The following is a 26,250-nucleotide window of genomic DNA, read 5'->3' as shown; positions in this document are numbered from 1 at the left end:
CACTAACAGAAAGATAAAATGACAATTACTTAGGAATGACAAAAGCATACAAATTTTAAAGCCAATTAATGTCTTTGATGGATTAAAGTGCACAAAATATTAACACCAGTTTCTGAAATTAGACTTTGGCTGTGGCATATGAAGCCAACATAGCTAAGAAGCACAAATGCCTTTTTTCTGCGTACCACATCTATTTCCAATCTATTTGCAACTAGCCAAGTGCTAGTTTATCCAAATTTCATGATCACATAACAACAACATAATTATTGACATTATTTTAGTTCTCATATATGTAAGATGCTCCTGACTCCACCACTTACTGAATTGCACTCTGATTCCAAAGGCAGACAGAACAGAGTTTTGTGATTTTTTTTTCTAAGCTTCAAGAAATGCAACTCAATCCTCACCAATACACAAATACCATATTGGGTACTAGTGTTGATGAAAGGATTCCAAAGATAAAAAGACATCCATGGAAAATAAGGGATAATAAAACACAAAGCAGTATCAGCAGTAATATGATCAGCAATACATTATTTCTACACTTCAATGTACTTGCTCAAACTAACAAAACCACAGGTGGTAGAGAAGCGTGTAGGAACAGCAGATCTAAAAAAGGAGAACAAATGGTACCACATCTTTCAACCTTCAGATTTGTTAAGTGAGAAACAGTAATGGTCCTTCTCTGCAGGTCGTTTATCTATGCATTTTGATCAACAGGTAGTGTAAACATTTTACATGATTTTCCCAGTGAATCCAGTAAAATTGGGTTGCAATACATCTTACATATGGTTGTGCCATATACAGGTGCAGGATTTTACAACTTGCTTATGAAATGCTTCCTTAGTGCTTAAAGGATCAAGTCTCCATTGTGTGTTTCCTACGGCACTGGGCACACACGGGACACCTCTCAGGGATATCACTGCATTGTTATGCTTTGGTACTTGCATACCCCATGACTCGTCTCACTTGCATGTTTGCTCCACTCGGCAAATTCCAGCTGTATCTCTCTGGGAAAGTATAAAGATCTCACCCCAGATATTTTTTTGTTCTAGCTCTGTATTCCACACCCATTTTCCATTTGGCTGTGTGCATGCCTACTGTGGCAACCTAGAGAACCGCAGAAGACTAAAACAGTTCCAAGAGCTTTTCATGGAGGTCAGAACACCAATATGGTATTACAGACTCTATTAGCCAAGTCTCACTCAACCTCTCAAAAGATAAATTTAACACCCCCAGAAAGATTAATATTTACATTCAAAGCCAACTCAAGATGTTTTTAAAATAGAAGCCCCTTAAAACTTTTCAAATACCCACAACAATGGAGTCTAAACAAAGAAGGTGTTCAATACACAAAAATAATTAGTGATGTTTCATGTATTTGAAAGTCAGGGACTAAAACTTGTTGTCCTCAGTATCACAAAGAGACTGTCATCTTCAGTGCAGCTGTGATTTCAACCCTCATGTATCCTGAGTAACCGCTCTTCTAATTCTTACAGCTCAAGGGCAATCTTTCAATCAAGTAAGAATGACAACTTTATCACAAGGAATGTGACACTAAAATTGCTGAAGCAGTACAGGTACATTTCAATTCACAGAACAGGTTCGTATTTGTTGAAGATACTGGAAATTTATTTTTTTTTTAATAAATTAGCACTAAAATTAGTAGATATATTCAATATTAGTAAAGCTGTATCATTTAACAAACCTGTTTCAAGGGCTCCATCACAGCTGATGCTGTGCAAACCTATGAAAGGTCAGCCAACATTCAGGTAAAATAGAGTCTAAAGGCGAAAAAGCATAGTTAGTCAATAATTTAATGTCTAGAATCAGTGATTACTTAATTAAGAATAATCAAATAATATCATTCACTTCACATAAAATGAACATTTCCACTAGCACCTTTAAAAAAAAAAAATCATACAAAAAATTAAAACATTTAAGTAAAATAGTTTTGAGTTACAACTTAGGAAATATACCAACCTGAGACATAAAAAGTTTTAAAACTCTTCTGTTTTCACTCAGAAATGACCTGAGTGATTGTTGTTATAAAATTCTCCTAAACATTCTTCCTTACATATGAGGCTCATCAGGGGAATTTTGAAAATACAGGTATTTCCTAAATTCACTTTGAGGAGAAGAGTGCAAAGCACGACACATCATTATTCATTTAATCCCTGAGTAAACAAAAGCCACAAGTAAAGAGAAAATTAATTTGGTTTCAGTTTTACTGTTTGCATACAATCTTAATATATTATTAACTTAGGAAATTTAATTCCGTTTAATAATAGTTGTAATGAGCTGAAACTTGCTAAGGACAAGCTACTGAACCAAAAGCACGACAGCCAGGTAATTTAAGTGCAAGTCTTGAGTGTGGAAAGTTCTGAGGTTTTCTTCATTTTATTCAAGAGCCCTGTAAGTAACACTTTTGACACTAGACATATAGACAGGTCTAGATTTTCCCTTTAAAAAAAAAAGAAAGGAGTGATAAAATCACAAGAACTTAAGACTGAGATTGTACATCAGGAGTTTGCTATGGCAAATGCTCCCAGGCAAAACCACTATGAGTAGTACTTGCATAGGCTTAAAGGTAAATGTTGCGCCTGCCTTTCTGCTGACAACTAAGCAACCAAACAGTAAGACTGAAACCAACACTTTGCTGTTCAGTTACCTTTTCTTAAGCAATGCTCTTCTAGCTCAATACTCTTTAAATATACATATATATTCATGGAAAGGGTAAATTACTAACCCTAAAGCGAAATCTTGACAGAAAATAGCTGCAGCTGACAGTGTCTAGCCAAACTAGTATCCATATAATCTCATTATAAAATCAGCTGTGTGCCATTTCACTGCAGGTTACTTAAAGCTCAAACTTATTTGTGTACATACTTGACCATGAAAGTTTTTTAAAATTTTCGTTCAATGAGAATACCTGGCATAGCATTTCACTTAGGAAGACAGATATTTAAAAATACATTTCGGATTATTATCACTGTCTTTTCCAATGACAGATCCACTAGGTAGGTTAAAAAAAAAAAAAAGTCAAGCAATAATCAGAAACAGAAAACATCAGCCTCAAATTTATGGCAGCCCCACAAATCAATAATTTTATATGTATCTTTGTAAGAATGTTCAATGTAATTTTCATTTTTTTAAAAAAGGCAATAGATCGGTTTAGCAGAGTAATACTATCATCTCAAATTTTATTAAGATCAAACCACAGAAAACAGAAGGGGGCCCAATGCACCTACCAGAAATCTCCCTTGACTACCCCTGCCCTAAATAAGGCAATACTAACACCTCTTGAAACAGGACTGAGGAAGCAGATAATTAACACGATAAAGACAAAAATGAAAGAACAAAAATAAAGCTGCATGTACACAGAGGTGACTAACACACACAGGAGCTCAGTTCAGTTTGGTTACGTTTCCTGTTACAAATATACCTTCTTCCATCATTACTGGCTACAAGGGTAACATAAAAGAAGACTAACAAGACAATAGAAAATTATGACTATGTTAGGAAACATTTTGTTCGCTTTACAGCTGGTCCCAGTGGGGCAAGACATATAAGAAACACAAATAGTATTTAGGTCTGCATCTTGGAGATCTAGCTAGCTCCTTGCATAACAAGCTGCTAGAAGAACAAGAGTTGTTTAGTCACCTTGTTTATGGAATTCTAGGCTCTATTAATTCCATAACTATTTATGTATATAGAAACATCTAAAAAAATTAACATAACAAAAAAATAATGTAATTGAGATCACATTTCTAGAGGTAAGTACACGGCACAGAGTGACACTTTAATCTGTGGTAGATTAGCTCATCATCAGCTGTTAAAAGTATCTTCTCCTTTTTATGCTTTTTTTATCTGTTTCTCTTCACCTTTCAATAAACAAAACATCAGCTCACCTCAACTATAGTTCACGTTTTACTATTCATAGTAAGGTAACTCCATCCTGAGACACGAGGAAGATTCTGTTCTCCTGAGAAGAAAAGAAACCAGAGCCCACTGATTCCAACAGTGCCAAGGTCATGAAGCAGTATTATAAATGAGATGCAGTCTCACTATCCTGTAAGCCATCAAGATGATGCATACTATGAGATATCATCAAAATACCCTTGACCTCTGGGTGGGGGGGGAAAAGAGTCACAAACTCACTTTCTGTAATTTGGCTTATCCAAGAAAAATAGGATGTCATGATGTGTATAAACACAGAACTAGTTTTGCAGGTTTTCTCCTCTGCTTCTATAAAACTATTCTTATGAAGCCCAGTTCTGTGAGGTGGCAGATAGAAAATAATTTACTTGACTCACAAATAAGCAACAGCTGTGGGAAACTAAATTATTAACATGAAAACAGGTACTTTAAAAAATGGGAAAAAAAAAAAAACCAAAACAAGTGAAACAGAGATTGGTATTTGGAATCTTGTGTGACTTCAGATATTTTTCCTGACTGTGCTAAGTACCCAATAACGTCTTGGACATCTGTCCAAATAAGACTCCTTCTCCACTTCTGTTTCCAAGAAATACTGGGTTTGCCTGTTTAAAAAGCCATTTTTATCTTTTATTCAGTGGCACACATGCTCCCTGTGGCACACGTCAGATGTATTCCTTCTCCTTTTCTGGCAGATCCAAAAACTATTACTGACTATTGTGACAGATATTGCAGAAATTTTGAAGCATGCAACAGTACGGATTTTTGCTCTACTGAAAGTTATTTATTATCATATAATATCAGACCAATGCCAAATATTCACCATCACCATAATTAAAATACTCATATTAGTAGCCATTGCCTGGAGCACAGCATTGTGAAAATCCTTACTGTAAACTGTAAACACCATCAAAGCTTCCATCAGTGTCTCACCTTGACGAATTCTTCCTTCAGCACAAAAAGGCAATGAAGAGACATTTTCTCACTCCAGACATAGTATCTGAAGTTCTAAACGAAGTGATTTAACATGAATAATGTTCAAACGACACACTGCTATCTTAAGAATGGATTTATCTTTGGGCAAGTATGAGAGAAAATTCTGGAGCAACTGGTACTGCCATCTATTTTATATTTGCTATATATTCTTCCAAACTCCAGTTATTCCTGTAACTATAACGAGTTGCAGAAAAAGTACTCCATCACTATCTACTGAAGAAATCGGGCTCAAGTTATGAATTCATACCTACAAGCTCACAGGTGCTTCCAAATAAGTGTGCAGCTTCCTTCAGTCTTCACATCAAAGAAAACTCAAGTACTCAGACCTTTCAGAGATATGTTTTGCAAAGAACAAAGTATTTCAGGATCCTTTTTTCCCCTCCAGTATATATTGTTTGTCATTGTCTGCCACATGAACTGAAGGCATGTTCACACTGCCCAAACTTCAGATATATTTAAATTAATCCATGGCAGAACTGATAAATGTATCAAACCCATAAATATGCAGTAAAAATCTCATTAGAAACTATTTTTCACTGTGTTCGTGTCAACAGATGATTTAAAATTAGGGTAGAAAACCACCCACTAATCAGAGCACAGACCATTTTCAATTTACAATAACATGACTGCAGTTGATCTTTTTAAATGGTTCTACAACTGCAATTTTATGCAAATCTTAAACTGAATTTGAAAATCAATGATGATTATGTATACAGACACATGAACTGTCCTTAAAAATTTCTTCTGACAGCAAGCTTCTTAAGAATGGGAAGCAATACACTTCAATTAGCAGAGGTGGCAGTGAAGTATCCATTTGCTGACATCATCCTTAGCTCCCACTATCTGGTCAATGGATAATTAGGGGTTTGCTTTCTTTCACTAAACACTTTCAAATGCCTAGTTACAGACTCCTTGTGTAATATTAAAGATAATTTTTAAGTCTTTTAAAAAAGACTGGTAAATTAGAACACATTTTTGATAATCAGAATGATGCACAAAGTATTCTGATGAACTTTTATTAAAATAATCTTCCTACAGTAGTACAGAATTCTTTAGCAAAGTCAAGCCCCTATCTGTTGCACAGCCTTCTTCACCGACACCATAAATTTTACCTTTTCTGTTTCTCTAATGATCCATATTATTGGCTGTAACTGCTCTGCTTATGAACACAAACACAGTTTTGACCATGAATGTGATTTTGAAGCAGACAAGACAGCTTTAGTAAAAAGGAAATCACCTTCCTTTCAATGAGAGCAACGTTTTTCTAAACCTTTACAGATGGCTGTGATTCCATGCACAGTCGTTAGAACCAGAAACTTCTCAGTAAGAGAACCAAAAGTTGCTTAATGGCACATTAAAAGTACAGTTTGTGATGCTTTGCATGCAGTTCACCTTCTAAGCCTTTTTATGCTGCTTCCTTTTCCAAATGCAATGGGTTCAAGATGTGTGACGTCTGGTTCCCAGCTATGCTTGTATCTGCTGGATGTCGTTATGCACTGAAGATTTATGTTCAAATTCAAATCAAATGCAAGTTTCACACTCTAAGTAGGGATACCCACAAACATATTGTTCTTTGGAGAACAACTCTCTGGCTCCATAGATATAACTTGGACAGAGTAGTTATGTTCTTCTGCAGCCCACGCCCGATCCAGATCCACGAGCCCCATACACTGCTTTCCTAAAACAAGAGCAAAGGAGAGCATGGAAACTCTAAAAATGTAGACACATTACCAGAAACGTGCACTTCAACGTTAAGAAAACACATCAGTAAGTCATCTAAAAAATGAGCTCCAAATTACTTAAAAAATCCTATCTTAATCTTTTACTTGCAGTCATCAATAGTTCTAAACCACATCTGTAACTTGTAACCCTCATTTAGCAAAGATCTTGAGAAGGACTATTAACTCTTTATACATGGAGAAACACAACAGGCACAACTATTTTTTAAGTATTCTCAAAACTTACAGAAAAATCCATGCATTGATGTAAAAGCCACAGAAAGAAAAAGAAATGCCTAGTTTACCCCTTAGTGCTCTGAACTGCCAAACTTCTACTCGCTTTATAACCATAACGGTTTTCCTCCTGTACTTTCATCTAAAATCTGAAAATCTCTGATTACTGAATATCAATAAAAGACTAACATACAATACGAAACAGTGATCCAGTGTAATCAATCTGAGACATATGAATGTAACTGCTTATAATCAAAAATACTAATTACTAATGAAAACTAACCTTACGTCAGATTTACCTGCAGAAAAAATGGGAAGGATAAATTCAAGTGTTTTTTCTGCTTATATGTTTGTATTATGATACAGCCATACCAAGATGAGGAAGCCATTTGTCTTTACATAATGACTCCTAATTATTATGTTCTGAAATACAGAATTTGTCAGATCATGTTTTCAGCAGTTTGAAACTCTCTTGCAAGAAAGATATAGCAAGTACTTCCCTGAAATGGTTTATTACTAACAGTCCTGTACTCTCAAGTCATGAGCAAGGCACAATCATGTTTCAGTCTCAAAGCCAATGGTCCTACCTCTTTTCTTGTCCCTGACAGAACCGTACAGTTAAATATATTTGGGGTCTGAGATGAAGGGAAGAAACAGGAGCACTCATTCTGTTTATCATCAGCATACAATCTGGCGTTTCAGACTACCCTCTAGAAATGCCTGCCTCTCTTCCCCGAATATATACAGAACTTGAGTGCCTGTACCATCACAAGCCCTGGTATGCATTTGTTAGGTGCCTGTAGCAGTTTTGGGTAGGTGGCACAAACATGCCCCTCAGTATCCTTGCATTTCAGAACAGCTGGTGCACATCACAATTTAATATGGTACTCTGCGCAAACTACTCTGTCTTTCCACAGTGAGCCAGCAGCCAGAAGTATTTTCTGCTACTCAGCTAAACCCCTTAGGCACAAAAGATATTCACTACTTTGACTTCACCAACATTATGACATTCGGACTCTGTTCTGTTGGTGGCTTGGGATTTGATAGGGGTAGTAATTAGGTAGGAAATAATTTAGAGATACAATAACAAGGTTAGGCCTGAAAGAACTTTCCATCTTAGTCCTGTATGAATTTATATGTTGCAGGGAGAAATTACCAGTTTATATAACAAACCAAGATAGATCTTTAAATTACTTTTTCTGGCACTATTCTCCTACATTTGAGCTTTCACAGAAAATCACCTTCTGCAGTTGGCTGAACAAAACGTATATGCTTCTGACAGCAATATTATTATTATTCAAAGTACACACACTAAGGAGCAGTTGGGATTGTCACAACTGGGGCCTGCTTCCCTGGGTACTCTCAGTAGGACTGTGTGAAATATATGGAGCAGTTCTGTGACCAGAGAGAATAAATCAGGTGGGCTGTAGTGATGTTAACAAAACCATTCCGTATGTTTGCACTCACTGCTGCATATAGTGGATAAAACACACATGTCCAGTGAAAATAGGAAACAGAACTTTGTTCATTTAAGAGGCAATAGCTGTGTGTAGTAGTGGAACTGGGTGCAATTGTGTATTTTTACGTTCACAGATAGTGCAGCAATTGCTGATAACTCCTTTGACAAATGTGTTGTTTCAACCATGACAGTCACAGACAGAACGCTGTACTTCAGCACTTTAGGGACTTACAGATAATGAAACAAAATGATTTGTCATATCACTGAAGTTGCATAAATTCCATGGTAATTGTTAAAATGGTGTTTAAAATACAATCCTAAAATGACTTGCTCTGCTACTTTTTGAATATTCTGCTACAGTTTACAATAGAAAAGTAAAAAGTCTCCATCTGTTCAGGAATATTTTCATTAAATGAAATCCACAGTTTTCTCAATACCTGATCACGCACTGCATAAAATAAGCTAAATAAATTAAAAAATTAACCATGGCTGTAACACTGATATGACTCAATCTTCAATTATTTGCAAGCAGAACTTAAAAGCACCCCAACAAGAGTCCCATAAAAGCAGTTTCAGAGCTGAAACAGAACACTGAATTAGGAATGATCTTCACTGAAACAAACCTATTCCATGGAACTTAAAGAAAAAAATCACATTCTTTAAAACAGAAAAAGCAATGATGTAGGGGAAGGGAGAGGAATAAGATTTATGTTCGAGTTTTTGTCAGGGCAAAACACAGAAGTTAAAATTGTGGGAAAAAAATGGCAGTTTCAGAGAAAGAGAATAGATAAAAGTTACAATCTTTCTTTTTTGGGTCCTTTTCCAATTTTCTGTCCACCTGGCAAGCAGCAGGAGCAAAGTGGGGTGCTACAGTGGTAACTGAACACTACCTGTTTTAAGGTTGTTTTTTTTTTCAAATACTGTGATGATAGCAAAAGAGCAGACAAATTTATTATTAAATAGACAGCTATCTCAGAATATGTATTAATTTTCTTTCTGTACAGTGAGTATAGGAAATACTTTGAATTTTTCAAATTAAGCTTTAAAAAATTACGATTGTTTGCTACTACTGTTTCAATATACTTTTTAAGTGTTTCTTTTAAACCAAGAATGCATAGTTATATCCTGAGAGTTCCCAGCCTCTTCTGTCTTTTCTGACCTGGAAGCTAGTTTACAGCTTCCATCAGAACATTAATACCATACAGGAGCACATTACAACCTTTTGTAAGTCAAAGAATACTAGAATATTGCACATATTGAAAAAATGGATTTCCTTACTCTAAATATTTGAAGTGCTATGTATTTTGTTGTCCTTCTGAGTATTGAAATCCCAGCTATTTTAATGATAAGCTTCTTGCATTTCTTTTCATCAGGAACCATTGACACCAGATCAAGAAACTAAAATCTCAGCAATCGATTTACTTTGGCTGTTTATTGCATATAAATGACCCAACAGAAGGCAGCTGCTCTTACTCAAAATGGCAATAAAGTACAAATCTGAAACACAACTGATTATCAAAAGGTAAAAATTGGTCGCACACTGCTGTAGCTATAATGTAAGTTTCCATGCACTGGGAAGGCTGGTACCCCAGGTAAGGGGTAAGCCAAACTGTGTTCTTGGCAAAGTTTTCAGATTATAATTATTGTTTACTATTTTAAAATATATATATATAAAATCCCAGAAAACCTTCTGGTTTTTTTCTGAAATTATGATGATGATCCTAATGAGGTGAACCAAATAGGTTTGTATGCTCTATACAGCCGCCAGTACCAAAGCTAGCCCAGCCTCTGCAATTTACCCTTTTTGTTTCCAGCTGGCATTACATGTTTGCCCTTTTAAGAGAGTTATCATCGGCGATTACAAGCAGGAGAATGTTGCACACTGAAAAATAAGCTTGTGCTTTTAATGTAAGATAAAATGGCAATAGCGGGACTTTAATGAACTTTACAAAGACCTCATTCTTTTCAGAGAACAGTGGGAGGAAAGAAAAAAAGGTGAAGCAACAAAAATCTGTAACATGCAAACTCTATCTCATATTCATAATTCTGAAAGAAAAGTTTCTATACCATAGTACAGAACAGCAAGTGGCAAAATGTTAAGAAATCCAAAATTTTCAAGTGTTTACTGGAGACAGCAAGTTAATGCCCTGTTCATTAATGTACTACTACTTCTTTTATATATATCAAGGAAAATTCATTACTGATATAGTTTACACAACAGCTGCAGAAATTCATACCAATTAGCCTGCGTTCAGGTGGAAGCTGAACAGCTGTCTGATCTGCAAATCTGCAAAGGATCATGTGCTCCTAGGGGAAAAAAAAAAAAGTAAAGAAATTTGGTCCAATAGCATTTCCATCTTCCAAATAAAGTATAAGAAATCTAGTTAAATGTTGTTAAGTATCAAAAATGCTATCACATTGAAGACACTATTTCTAGAAAAATTATCTGTGTGCAAATCCTAATTTTGATACTACTCTGGTTTGTAAATATGTTTGTAAATCAAGAGTTTGTAATCATGACCACATTTTTACTCATGAGTATTTTTTCCTTGCTGAAATTTCTCTAATTCTCTGCAGCAGTTGAATTGGATGCAACATATACAAAACAGCATTCTTCGAAGACATACTGCAGACTAATTTTGCCTTTGATTACTGATGAGCAGCACAGCCTTCTTTTAGCACTGTCATCATGGGGCAGAATCTCTGTATCAATAAGCAGCGTAGACAAAATTCTTAAAATAGGTGATTTTGATCTACCTTCCAAGCAGTGATTTTGAATCCCGTAAGAATCACTTCATGGGATAGACTTCCTCTGCTCTATCAAATAGGTTCAGGATCAACCCAAAAGATTTTGAAGGCAAAATAAAATCCTGAAGGCAAGAAACACCTGGCCATGAATAGGAAAGTTTCCTACATCAAAATTTGCACACAATTTGCTTTTGAACCATCCCCGTTCCACTTAAAAATTTCCGCAGAGGCTTCTACAACAGCTGCTGTTGATTTCTTCCTGTCTTGTCACCCAGGGCTATGGTGCAGTGGAGGATTAGCCCCACCGCCTTTCTCCCTGCTTAGTTCACTGCACAAGCAGGCAGAATCCCATTGTCATTTGCTGTGAAAAACACCTCCTATGCTAGCATAATCATTGCTCCAAACCAGCCAAGCCAAGGAAGGTGAGTTAGCCAGATGGTGAGAGAAGAAACCCTGAAGGTGTAGCAATGAAATTAATTCTCTGATGACAGCTGTGCTCTTTGGGACAGCTGCAATATTAAGTACAGGGCTGAGTAAATCATAACCATTTTAGCACTGTACGACATTCCCAAGTGTCCTATAACATCATGGGGAGAAAACAGAAACAGACGACAGCAAAAAGTGCTCTGCTAAGCAAAGCTTCCAGAGCTATAGTCTTGAAAAAAGGATATGTCTTGCATCAAAAAGGGTTTTTTTTATGTTTTTTAAATTCTTGCCTGATATAAGCTGATGATATTAGAGGTTTGATTCCTGTAACAGATGAAGAGAGCCACTTTACCTAAGGATACTTTAGCTTCCTTTACTATGCTGAAGAGGATACTTACTCTAGCTTTTTATTAGGGGGAACATAAACATCCAAAAGTCTTCATTTGACAAAAAAAATGAATGAAACCCCATCTTCATATTAAATCAAGATGGTAACTCCATCCAATTCATAAATTTAATAGACATCTGATCACAAAAAAAACCTTTGCCCACATACTATAAAATAAAATATTATAGCTACATGATACTCAAATATTACTTATTTAAATAAATTTACAGTATCTTGAGGCAGGATTATTTGTTCCCTGGTACAGCTCATTCACATGAAGGTTTTCAGCTTACAGCTCCAGAAGAAATATGCAAGCAAGATGACCACATGTTGTAACACATTTAGGACTCAAACATGTTATGCTCAGTCAGTTCAATTCAAATATGGCTATTTTAGTAGTACAAAAGAGCTGAAAATGTTAAACCCAGATGCAGCTACTGGAGAATGAGCAGAAGGAAAGCCACAGGCAATGTGGCTACTGTTAGGAGAGAAGCAGCAGTGACAGCCAGCTTGGGGAGAAAAAGAAGGATTCAGAGGAGAGGGAGAAGATCCACATTAACACAGAACCCCTCATCAGCCTTCAGGCATCCAACACAACCCAGCTCTTTGCCACATCAGGTTCTCAGCTCATCCAAGTAGACCAGAACAAGGTAAACCTCACCACCTAACCTGAAAATCTGTACTGAGTCTAATGCCTTGGCTTCCTACAGCAATAATCCAAGAAGTTAAACTACAGCCGAAGTTATGACCACAACATTTCCCCATGACACAGTCATTAAATTGTCATACTCCCAGTTGGCAGAAATTAGAAGAAAAGCACTTCTGAAATAATGAAGTTAATAATTATGAACTGCCTACATTTTGTATGTGCATGAACAGTTAACTTGCTTACTGGAACACCCACGCCTTCAATTCCTATTAGGTTTTCAAAGTTGTATGTGCAAAATTACTCAGTTTTACTTTCCAGTTCTCCTGCAGGGAGAGTGTCTTGACAAATAGAGTCTCAAAATGTATCATGGTAGAAAACTACAGCTATCACAACCTTATTCTCCGCAGCTATAACCTAATGAATTACAGCATAATGTTCTCATCAAAAAATGTTTTGGAATTGCCAGACTTCTGGATGTCTTTTTAGATCTCACTAAAATGAAAGATAAGAGAAATGAATTTAAAATGGGAACTGGAGCGGGGTGGGTGACACAGACAGCGTCTGGCTAACACATGGCACCGTTGGCTACTAACCAATAATCTGTAACAATTTATTAATATGAAATATAAAAACACATATAGCTAGCACTATAACAAAAGTTATTTATAACTAGGATTATCTGAGGCACCGACCAGCCTAGACCATTTGTATAGATTCTTACATTATCAAGAGCAGCAGGCCTTTTTAGCATTGTCCTTGGCCCCCGTGCCGTACAATAAAATGCTGTAACTTCTATAGCATTGACAAACCCTGTGTTTAAACCTCCATGGATTAACAGATTAAGGAAAAAAAAAATCACTGAGTTTTAATGAGATTATGTACACTATCCTAATCTAGGTATCCTTGATTTTATAATTGTCACGATCTTCTTTTGTACTGTCAACAGGTCTGCTTTTAATATGTTAATAAATAAGCTTTTTCTGAACTGAAACCTGAATTCTTCGTGATTATATGCTAGAAACATATAAATGTGTTGAAAAGAATGTTAATCAAGGGAAAACACAATGGCAGGTCCAAATCCATGGTGCCATCTTTATCATCTCAATCTATGGACATTTATTTCCATGTAAAGTGTACCTAGACCACACTGTCATGAAGATAACATCAGTGTATTATCAGATAGCAACTTCCCTATATAAAATGGCTCTACATTTTCTGCTTTATTTTAATGTCATCTTACTTGGGGATTGAAAAGGATAATCTCCATTTTCCTGCTAAATATAGCATCTTTGCTATGCTCGCTGTCCCAAAAAACATTTGGATATTAGAAACACTGTCTCTTCCTTGTATTTCTTTATAAAGGATTATTCTGCATCTCCAAAATTCATTTCTATACTATAAACACCAAGATACTTGTGTCTTGATTTGACATGTAAATTTATTAAAGTTTCTATATATCCTTGTTTCTCTCAAATGGAAACATTTTCTTTCCATGCCACATTAAGTGCATCTAACCTTCAATTTTCTGGTTGCTCATCACCAACTACTTTAAATGCACTAGACAAAGATTAACAAATCAGTACCAGTTCTCTGCCGTCCAGCTCTATGCTCTTGTCCTTTTCACTCACCTATTACCTGTTACATTCATTCTGTTGAATCTACATGCCTCATTCTTTTTCCTACTTTTCTCTCAGACTACCTCCACACGTTACCTGGCTCCCCTGGGTCAAAAAATTTGAATACTTTTGAAATAGTTTTGAATAATGTTTTTAAAGCAATACTGCATAAAGTTCCTGCTGATGAGTATAAGCTCTTCCTACTCACTATGTCTAATCTTCCAGACATAAATTAAAGGGAGAAATCTAATGTTTATCAGAAAATAGTATCTACAAAAGCCATAATTTTACCTAAAAAATGATTGACCATTTCCACAGTTGTATTCAAGGCCTAAATCAATTGCTATCTTGTAATTGTTAACTGGTACATGTTGACATATCTTAGGAATGGCTTGCTTACACATTATGATTTTTTTAAGAAAAAGTTCTTTTGTAGAGAAACTATTTCATTTTACTGAAGAAAAAAAAAGCCTTAAAAATGGATGGTACAGAGAAAGCAACACAATGACACCTGCAGTAAGCACATTTCATATAAACCATGCTTTTCCTTGCAATTAAAAGATAAGCATTTACATTTAATTTGATAAGACGACCAAGTGAAACACAGGAAACTGCACATAACCCTCTCCCCCCTCCATCCCTTTTACATACCTTGTAGGACAAAATTTCTTTGAACTGATGACTGGAAAAAAAAAAAAAAAGAACCAGACCAATTCAATTAGCATCTAAAAAAGCAGAGGCAGAAAATAGAAGCAATCAATACATACTTGAACACACTTTAAACAAAATACCAGTATCTGTATCCTAAGGAAAGGCATTAAAAAACACCCAGAAACCATTATGCTTCCAGTTCACTAGAAAAGTAAAAGCATCTTTGGTGTTGTCCTTTTTTTTTTTTTCTATTACATTATTTATTAAAATTCTCTCTTTAAATCATTATAAATTCTAACACAGATTTACTGGCATTTCTATGTTGTCACATAAATTATATTACATGTACAGAACCTCTAGTCATGCATATATTTTGTTTGTATCACAAAAGTAAGGTCTATCTACAATGGAACCGAGTAGACAACACAGGCAATACGGGGATATGGGCAGGCTATCATGTTTTACGTTCACATCAAATAAGGAAAAAAAGAAAACACAAACCCTAAAATGTAGCTTGAGCTAGGGTTGATAATTTTCCACATAGGCTTACAATCTTAAATTCAAAATTTTGGCAAACACAAAACTATAATTTACGTTCTTGCAGCATTTACAGCAACAAAAATTTTCAAATGTAATGAGCGTTTCCAGTCTTCATGGTCTAGAAATGTTAACTGGTCAAAAGTTAAACAGTATTCAGTCAATTTTAAAACAAGTCAGCAGAGAAAAGCTATGTGCCTGCTAACTTCAGAAGGTTTAAAATTTTACTGCCTCTTCCTTAAGAATACTTCTTCATTTTACTCTATCACAAGAGAAAACAAAAAGGGACACACGTAAAAAGCTGGAAGAATCAAATTCACTAACAGTGTTAAATGTAAAGTTTACCAAACTGACAAATTCCAAATATTTACTCTCCATGCACTTCTGTGACAGCACATTTTGACAGTATAGAAAAGAATGAAAAATATTTAACACAGATGCATAAGATTTTTTTGTATTTGTTGATTCCTTTTAAGACAGCATGTTTCCATTTCTTATTTTAGCAAATATATACCTAAGACAATGTTGTAACTCCTAGTAGAATTAGATCTGATCCATCTTGGACATCCAAATTCAAAGCTCAGCTTTAGGAAAAAGACACCAAAATTCTCTTCCACCATCTAGTTCTGCCTCAGAAAGCTGTCAGTCTCTTATCTTCTGCCATTTTATGCTTACCTTTTACATTTTATTTATATCAAAGGCATTAAAATTCTTCAGCCTGAAATACATGATTATCTCCAACATGGCAGATTTGAAGATGACAAAGTATTTACACAGTCCATTGAAAAAGTATTAAAAATATGAACTGAAATACAGGAGAGCTTGTCTACTTGGAAATAAATCAGAAGAGTTTCACAAGCAGTAAACTGTGGTATAAAGCAGACCCATTTCTTTAAGCTTATTGCTTACATCTTTCACCAACATCAAAATGTCAATTCCCTTTCTCACAGCAATTTTCATGAGTCTTCTATTAACTTTGTGATTTCAAGGTAAAAGGTCTGCATATTACATAGATCCCCACATATTGTACCTACTATGTTGATGGTATAAAGTTTTCTGAGCTATGAATAGACAAATCCAGGAAAAAAAAAACAGGAATTACCAATCTGTCTCCCTTTCAGGATGGGTTGCAAAGGATGAAACAGTTGCATTATACCTGTGAACCAGTTTAGCCTTGACACTTACAATGATCTTCCATCGATTAATGCTATATTGTCTAAGTATTTTCTTCCTTCATTTAAGTCGATATTTTAAAGCTGATCTTGTCAGCTTTATTTTACCTTCGTGGGTATTTAAACTTCACTGTGTTTTGAATGAAGCCATAACAACAAGGGGAGACGACAAATGCTGCCCGTGCCCTGACGCAGTGTTCGATCACCATGTCTGTTGCCACACCACATGCATGCAGAGCCACCTAGAGTGTTAAAAGTAAAAAACCAAGAAACAAGCAAATTATTTACAGCAATATTCTAAACACAATCCTGTTGCAGTATTTTTTTTTGGTTGACTTAGTTACTTAAATATATGAGGAAGTTTTTGCAATGAAAGCTGTTATGCCTAAGACCTGGTCATTAATTCCTCAGTTTGTCATTCCTCCCTTCATACCCATGCTGAGGAAAATTTATGGCCTATTCCATTAACAAGGGAACCATCCACACTGAACACAGGTCACTTACCAAAAGCCCTCAAAAGGTGGGTGCACTACCATTGTGATATCACGTAAATCAAAAACAATGCCCCAGAAAAACATTAAAATAAAAACTGCTGTGGTCATTAGTCAAAAATTTTTGTCAAGCAAAAAGGACTTCGGAATACAAAGAACTATTTCACAACTGGATTTGAACTTAGCAGTAAAAGAAGTAACAGATATACCTGAAGGTCATATTTAAAGGACAATATTTACACATAAATGTTAATCATTTGATTGTAAGTTATTGAGTAAAAACTTTAGAAAACAGACATGGTGGGTGGGTGGGGAGAAAGCATCAAATACAACTTGTCCTCTTTTTTTTTTTTTTCTCTCTTTATTCTTTTCTTTCTTTTTTTTTAGTAATGGGCTCTTAAACTAAAAGTAGAATGTCATGCAATCACAACTGCTACCTGTAAGCATTGATGGATGTTTGGGCAACGCACAGACTGCTTCATGCTCTCCTACAGAAAGGCAACATATTTCAAGGAACAGCAAGCAGCTCTCTCCTCCCCATACCTGTGATACCAAATGGGCCAGGCAAAATGGAGGCGTTACTTTCTCTGTCTTCTTCCATGTACTCAGTAGCTCAAATAGTAGACCTGGTGCTCTAGATTTTCATTAAACCAAGGACATTTTTGAGGCACATTTTTAATTTTATGCAGTGGTACAGATTTGTAGAACTGCACTGTTTTCTTTGCTTTTTATTCACTGTAGACGTAGGAAAAAGGTTTAAAACCACAAAGCTCTGATTTGAGGGTTCAAGGTTGTTTTTCAAGGTACAGCAATTGGAAGATAAAACCTTTACTTTCAGATATAGATTAAACAAAGATTTCTGTTTGCAGACTGCTTGACATAAGCTCAGCTGAGCAGACCATTAATCATCGACTGAACTATAACTGCATACAGATGGTAACAAATATTCTTGTCTCAAGCAGAATATTAAAAAATTAATAAGAAAATAATTTCACAATGCAAGTTTTCTGCTTGCATGAATTTAACAACAAAAATAAAACCCATTTAATATAAAAAATAGATTCTTAATATCACAGCTATTAGATTAATATGGAATATAATTATAGTTACTTCATCTATCCAAGCAGAAAACAAAGACCTCTGCTTAGCTTGCACATTTGGAAAAGAAACCTTGAAACAACAGCAGATAAAACCAGTAGCTTTGCTGAGCCTGTATGAACTTTTACACCAACTGATTTCTTCTTTGGGTTTCTCAGAGCCAATTTAGTTAAGCCAAAAATCACCAATAAAATCCAAGACAAAGCTTTCTCAGACAGTGAGTTTAATATATAGGATAGCTTGAAACAAAATAAAAAGTGAGCACTAATGCAGATAACGAATCTGGTTCACAAATCCATACATCTGTAAATACAGGGAAACAAAGTGGCCCCTGAAGAGAGCAAGAGCTAGCAATACAAGATCATTGCCCTGTAATTAGTCCTCTGGTGCTGCAACTCCCCAGAACAGCCCAACGCACACAGAAAAACAAAGGGAAAAAAGTTTCACAAAACCTCAGGTTCACTTTAGTGATCTTAAAAAGAAAAGAACTCAGCACACTCAAAAATATATACCCTCCCCCCAAACAAACCTTAAACTTTTCAACTGGTTCTCACAAATTAGTTGAGATACTTTGAGTACTACAGAAGCATTAAAAACAATTAGGATCTCAAAGACTCCTCTGGGTGTTGGCATGTAAACGCAAGTATTTGAAAGCTTTCACTTTTAGACTGAAATCCTTTACAGTGGTTGGTGGTTGTACTACAACATGTAATAACAATACAATGTACCAGTACATTTGGCACTCAAAACCAAGTTGTTTCAGAACCTTGATCTTCCACTACCCCAACAATTCATAAGAGCAGAAATTTCATGTGGAGCAAAAGTCAAGGGGTCAACATGGTTTTTTTTTAACTTGCTTTTGAACTCCTAGCAGATAACAGATAACGATATAGCTTAGTAATGCAGATTTGATCTCAAGGTAAACATGTTTTAAACTAATACCAAATGCAGAGATGACAACTTCTGACACGTCACTTTTTCTATACCTCTTAAAATTTCAAGTACTATAACCAGCAAATTTCTTGTCATTGTGTCCACCCTCATATTTACACTGTATTGTTCTACTGAAAATGGTGAAGTCATGCAACGAGTGAATATCTTTACAAGCCTGAGAAGGTAAGTTTAGATAGAAATGATGCACTGCCAAACTTTGTATGCATTTATATATTATGGTATTATATGGTCATTTTTGTATCAGAACAGTGTTTATGACATAATGATACAAAGGCAGCTAAACTATATATTATTTACTTTCAAACACACCAAATACTTGTGGTCAGTAAACCAGCCAGCTCCTGTCTTAAACATGGCTGCATATGAAAGCTAATCCTGAGTTAATGAGCTAATTCTGAAGAGTGAATCATGGTATGATACAAACTAATTCTGAAGCTGAAATTGGTATAGGTGTCCCAAAAAGGGAAAGCCCCAGGTTTTTCTGTTGAGCAGACTATATAATCAAGTCAAAGAAACTGAAGTCACAGGACTGGAAAAAGAATTTCCAAGTGAATTTTTCTGACATATACTTCAATATTTTCCTTGTCACAAAACTTAAAAGAGATAATATAACACTTCTTTTATGAAAGAAAAGCTCCACAGATTATTTAACTTAGTATTAACCTTAAAAACAGATCAACAAAATTAAAGACAGGAGCTCCAATGATGACAAAATAGGAGACTCATTTCACTGAAAAACTACAAGACAACTGACACACAGAATTCAGTGAAGTATTCATGAGATCCTGATTTTTTGAAATACATCTCTAGCTCATCCACTGAGATTCGTATGACAATGCAGCACAGAAAATAATGCTAAAGAATTGGAAATTTACATTTGGAAGGACTGGGCTGAAATGATTTATTCTCTCCTCTTTTGCCTGCACTGGATTTCTTTTCCTTTATTAAATAAACTGACCAAATTGTTAAACTGCACTGCTGATGTACCATAAACGTTCAGCATTAAATATCCTCAGCTACAGCCAAAGCAGGTCCTTGGATGGCTGATTTAAGGAACAGTCAGACTCACACTGAAAGCTTGGAGCTTGCTGAAAAAGTTCACATTCTTTTAAGAGAATATAAAATGGAAAGACAGGAATCTTTGCAGAGTTACAAAAGATTATTTATGCCTTTCTCTTCACTAGGGTTGCAGAATTCTGGAGAGGACATTAATCTCATTTACTTTCAGGGTCTAACACAGATGCTTTGAATCAGTATTCAATCACCTACTTTGCTCCAGCAGAACTCAGATTCCTACTTTGGTCTGCTCATTCACAGTGAACTGGGAGTCAGAGTATCGCTTGCTGATTGCAACAGGAGTGTTCAGCATTCACTCTGTCATGACAGTTCGTTCTCAGTTTTGCGTCATGAAGTCTTGAGTTGTTTATCTTAAAATGCTTCTACTGTCACCTAACTACACTTCTGATCTCACTTTACTGCACTCAGGCTTAATTTGAGCAACAGTAGTCTTCCGATCCTCAAAACCTTCTCCACAGTATATCCATTAACGAATCACTGATTTTAAAATAACATGATTAAACCAAGGATCTACTGTACTTTTTCTTCAGCATGGCTGGGCAGCATACGTTTTCGTATTTGATTGGAGCAGAAAATTCTTTTTTCACTCATGCAACATAAAAGCGATGCCAATGTGTAACAGAGAATAAATACAAAACTAACAATACAGATTAACGTAATAAGGGTGCTTCTCATAGCATCAGAAATGTGTGTCTGTAAGGACATACAGAATTTTATTTTCTCAGATATTTTAGTTGTTTTGAGAATAACTAACCAGATAGTGAAGTTTTAAAGTGGGAAAGTTATAATCACTTACCCCAATGTTAAAAGTCCCATTAAAATAGTCCAAATTTGCTTGAATGAACCAAATGTTGTTTAAACCTAGTTCATCACTTCTGTCTTTAGCACGGATCAGAGATAACTCCTTATTTTCTATGAGCACCACCTAGATTTCATCCATAGGAGAAAGTAAGGCAAAATAATACTGAGAAATCAAAGTATAACATTACCAACAACCAATCACAAACCACTGTAGTTTAATTGAGAAAAACTAAATTTTTATAGCAGAGCTGGACATCTCCAGAATGCTTAGCAGGAAACCCAACAATAATGGAATGCATTTAATAACTTGCTAATATCCATCAGCTTGCAAATATTTTATGTTTTCCTATAACTTTTGTTTCTCAGGAAAGCACTGCACACATTTGGGATTATGCTAAAAATGTGCATGTTTCAAATCTAAGTCCTCTACTGAGACACATCTGTCTTCATATTTATTCTTCCTACACGCACATCTTTTTAAGATGATTATCAGAGACCAAAAGCTCATACCATCTGTACTTTTTTTTTAGAATTTACCTGACATGATGGCATCATGTGAGCAAGAACAATACCAACATGGCCCTGTGAAAACAAAAACAAACAACAAAATCTGAGTCACTTTTCAGTGTCCCCTGTTGTTGACCTATTACATGACAAGCATCCCCTAACCAGTGACAGAACCCTTAAAAGCAACTAAAATTTCAGCATTTGTACTTTAGCTTTGTGGCAGCAACCACCCACAACTGCAAAGATGAAAGCTGAAAGAAACCAAATCATATAAACAAGAATATACATTACCCCTCCACTGCAAAAATCCACAATCACATCTCCAGGCTTAGCAAGCTTTGTCACTGCTGCTACCAAATTATTCAATTGCTGCTGCTTCCTCAGAGCCCGGTCTCTAGACATCTTCCCTGGGAATGAGAGAAAATGCCCAAGGCGTGATCAGCAGTTCTCAACATTGATACTTTAAATGAGTAACAGCAAATCACTGCAAATGAAATTTATGGCTGAGACTAAAAACTGGCTGGAACATTTGAGCACCTGAATCCACTTGGAGCTAAATTCACAAATACTTGACAAAGCTTTCTCTGTACCTCTATCATATTTAAAAAATTATTTTCTGGTTGTTGATGTTAATGTATCCTTAGGAATGGACTCATATAAACTTCATGTTAACTAACCAAATTGGTGTAAGCTCTAGCCTGATTATATTCCAAAACTGTGAATCATCCCCAGAAACAGAGCTCAAACCCATGCACATTAAGGCTGCCAAAATAAATCCCTGTTTACTATATCTATACACTATCCTTAAGCATCTTGTTTTTAAAAGTTGTACTCTTTGTCCTGTCAATTTTCAATTTTCACAACAAGCAGTCTTGTTTATTTAAATGACTGTGTGCAAGGAGGCACTTCTCAAAGTGACTACTCCTGCGCAGCAAAGTCTGGCTTTCCATCACATCTGTAACAACCAGAAACAGAAAAACTATTAATTTCTTACAAATGTGCTTGATAAAGTCCAACATACCGTTGGTTCAGATACAATGAACTTGTTTAGGCAGCTCTTACGTATTTGTAAAGATGCATTTTGTCTCAGTGGGGCTAACAAAGTGCTGACAGATATTTAATACTCTTTTCTGTTTGTTCAGAAAGCAAAGTTTGACATAAATGTTGACAGTAAAAATATTCATGAGCTCATATTTACAGTAAGAGAAAAGGTACTGAAACAACTTTCTTGAATCAGTTTTCATGAAGGAAGTTTAGGTGTACCAAGCAATCCTAATGCTCTCAGAAATATAAACATATTTCCTACTTGGAGCATCATGTCACATTTGAGTATGGGCACTCTCCAGTTTTGTATAAAATCATTAGCTTTCTCTAATAAAATATATATTTTTCCCAGTACTGAGGAATAGTTGAGAAGAAAACCCACAAATCAGTGATGTTTCCTGGTTACTACAAAAGTAGTTCAATTATCATCTCATCATAAATTCCATTTACTATACAGTTTATTTTTTAAATTTCTATCCTGATAATGTATTCTTTTGTATTATATCTTATTGTAAATAACATTTCACTTTAGAAATAATTCATCAAACTCAACAAGCTCATCTGATAAAACTATCACTGCTTTGTTTAGGGTAGAATGAGAAGAAAAAACAACCACTTTTGAAGACACTGCATTCTACACTGTCAGGGCAAAGAAAAGAGAAAAACTGACAACAGAAGGCAGAGGAAGTAGGGCAGAGTTCATTCTCCACAGTTACTGCACAGACAGTCATTTAAAAAAAACAACAAACCAGCATAATGACATTTTTAAAAATACTCCTAGGTGACTGCACTGCATGGTGACATTAAAATGTGTACTACCTTTTAATGGAACTTTTAAAGAGATTGAACACAACCTCTTCACTTCTTATTAACTTTGTAAGTATACTTTATAGTACATTTTATAAAAATAAAACCACTGTTACATTTCAAACATTTTTTACACTTTGTGAAAGTTACCAAAAAGAAAAGTCCCACAAAATTAAGCTTTCTAATGACAAAAACATATACAAGGACTGCAGATATGAAACCTTTACCATATTATGTAAAATGATAAATACATTTTAAGGAATCATAACGAATCATCTATTTCACATGAATAGATCCTTGGAAAACACTTTTACCGAAGGTTATACTAGAAACCCTAATTCCTTGTGTGCCAAATATCTATGTAAACTGCTCCACTGTTTGCCTCTAATTTTCATGCTACCACTTGATCAACAAATGTTCAAAATGTTCTCAACATCTACAGTTCTAACTGTAGCCAATGGAAGATGCCAGCATTCCATCACGTGCAAAATCAAGAGCTATCACTGTGTCAGTTAGAACCTGTGAGGTCAAACTTGTAATATGTTAGATAGACAGGTACTGTAATGTTTCAAAGAAAGTCTTCAGAATTTCTTAGTGATTAAGTATTCTTTATTGTCGGCGCCGGGTGTACGGGGGATCCTTCCACCAATCGTACCCACCCAGAGGGGCAGATTATCTTATATTTATATAATGAAACAATGAATATTCCATTAACGCCTATACATATTCATCACCTGAACCCGCCTACCCTCGCTTCGTATGTTAATTAGCTTATCAGTCCTTCACGCTTGCGCAGATTCTTCCAAAAATTGTGGGCCGGGGTCTTTAGAATGTGGGCAGTGGTCTATGGGAGGAAGGCCGTAGGTCTTCCTCACGGTGTACTTTTCACCTTAGGTCTCAAAAGTGATGAGTTGGCAGACTTGTAGAAATCTTTCCCGGGGTTTTTACAATACTCCTTGTTAATTTGACTCAAGGCCATCCTGCTGTCCCGTTATCTCCTTGGTAGGGCAGCTTGCTTTGCAGATAGGGAGGACAGCTCCCCTTTCAGAGATTTGCAACTTTCTTGCCAGAACAGTCTATATGATCTTTCAGACATTTTAACCCCTTTGTTGCTATACAATTACAAGCTTATTTATGCATTAAAATGAATATTGATTTATGAGTACAAACTTGACCATATTATTTACAACTTATTCACATCATTCCCCCCTTTTTCTCGATACAAGCAAATTCTTTTGCATTATATATATTTTCTCATGTTTATGCACCAGAACATGCACCTAAACACTACGCATGCATATACACCAAACACTGTAAAAACTACTAACATAGTAAAAATCTGTTTTATCCATCGTAGGTCAGGCAGCCAGGAGGTTAACTTGTTCCATATTCCCTCAAAGCTCCAAGAGAGATCATCCTTTGTAATCTCATGTAATATTCTGGTTTGTTCCCAAATCTTTTCTAAATCCAAAGTTACTCTCTTGTCATTGTTTATGTATGTGCAACAACTTGTATTTATTAGTGTGCACACTCCTCCTTCTTTGCTAAGTAGCATATCAAGTGCCAGTCTATTTTGTAAGGTCATTCTTGAAATGCTTTTAATTTCCTCTTGTTGTGCCTGTATGGCATCAGTAGTAAAGTTCATGGCAATTTCCATAGTAGCAGAGAGGTTTACTAAAGCTTTTTCTAATTCACTTACTCCCAACCATGGAAAAAACCAACGAGCAAAACTATGAAAGGCAGTAGGTCTCTGTATAAGAGGATTTGTACTTTCTCGTCTAATCCTTTTAATATATGATCTAATTAGTCCTTGTGTCAGATTATGAACTATGAAGATGTGCGGAACAACAGGCCCTACAGCACATTCACCCTGCCAGCCCAAGGGTAAAACCTTTCGGGCTTTGTCTCCGCATATCCAATACCATCCAGTCCCTGAGGGAGTGGGCCATCCCTTAGGAGTAGTATTGTTTTTCCTCCTGGTCTGGTTTTTATTCCAAAGATTTGCCCCTCCATATTTCCAATAGGATGTACAATTGGGGTACCTGCCTATGAAGACTGTTTTCCCGCATCTTTTATCGGTCGAATTCCCTCCTGTTTCAGGTTCGGTCTTATTCAAGGAGCACCTTTGGACACACGGGACACCTCTACTAGAGTTCAAAGGAGCATTGATATCCAGTGACCAAGACAATTCCTTAACTTCTAATTGGGTGTACTCTGAAATAGTCATTTTTGAAAAAGCCGCATGTATTTCGGAATCATTCGGAAATGCACTACCTATCAGGGGAAATCCCCGACCTGCATTTTCAGGCATTTGAGTACAAATCCAGCAAGAGGTTAGGTTGAAATTCTGAACAATATTCCTTAGTAATTGTAAATACATATTCTGGTCCCATGCATTGACATTCCCTATCCACAACCCGGATATCAAGGTAATTATTGTCCATCCTTTCGACACAACCGTAACTTTAGAGGTTCCATTTGCGTAGCTTCCCATCGTGAACCTGGAGCTTTTTTTACTCTCGAGTAGTGGATCCAAGCGACTTGTTCCTTAATCTTGATAGCAGTATGAGTTGTCAACAGTACTTGATGCGGTCCACTCCATTTTTCCTCCAAAGGTTGCCCTGAAAAAGTCTTTATATATACATAGTCACCTGGTTTGAAAGAATGAACTGGTTGATCTAATCCTCTGGCCCTGGTTCCTAGAACGTGCTTTTGTACCTTACTCAGTTGTTTCTGTAGTTCAGATACATAATTATATAAGTATTCTGATCCTAGCTGTGTTAAGTTTTCTCCGCTAAACAAAAATTGATAAGGCCTTCCATACAAAATCTCAAAGGGGCTTAAATTTTCTCTCACTCTTGGTTTAACTCTGATTCTTAATAATGCTAACGGGAGAGATTGTGGCCATGTCAGATTAGCTTCTTGTCCTATTTTAGCTATT

The 26,250-nt window shown here is 35.8% G+C and overlaps 1 protein-coding gene across 5 annotated transcripts in view; it reads right to left on the bottom strand.

The window, feature by feature from the left end:
- Positions 1-5,932: 5,932 nt before the first annotated feature.
- Positions 5,933-26,250, bottom strand: part of GSTCD (glutathione S-transferase C-terminal domain containing) — an 81,146-nt gene continuing 60,828 nt past the window's right edge. For all 5 annotated transcript variants that reach the window (XM_056327880.1, XM_056327872.1, XM_056327897.1 and 2 more), the window contains 7 exons: positions 21,750-21,865; positions 21,489-21,533; positions 20,947-21,075; positions 16,639-16,772; positions 14,822-14,852; positions 10,581-10,650; positions 5,933-6,610 (listed from right to left, as the gene is read on the bottom strand). In XM_056327880.1, the coding sequence (XP_056183855.1) occupies positions 6,474-6,610; positions 10,581-10,650; positions 14,822-14,852; positions 16,639-16,772; positions 20,947-21,075; positions 21,489-21,533; positions 21,750-21,865 (662 nt within the window). In that variant the 3' untranslated portion in view covers positions 5,933-6,473. The remainder of the gene's footprint in view (positions 6,611-10,580; positions 10,651-14,821; positions 14,853-16,638; positions 16,773-20,946; positions 21,076-21,488; positions 21,534-21,749; positions 21,866-26,250) is intronic.

The sequence above is a fragment of the Falco biarmicus genome, chromosome 1 (genome assembly GCF_023638135.1).
Source record: "Falco biarmicus isolate bFalBia1 chromosome 1, bFalBia1.pri, whole genome shotgun sequence".
Taxonomy (NCBI): domain Eukaryota; kingdom Metazoa; phylum Chordata; class Aves; order Falconiformes; family Falconidae; genus Falco; species Falco biarmicus.
The sequence above is the reverse complement of the archived record's forward strand: the minus strand, read 5'-3'. Positions and strand labels throughout refer to the sequence as shown.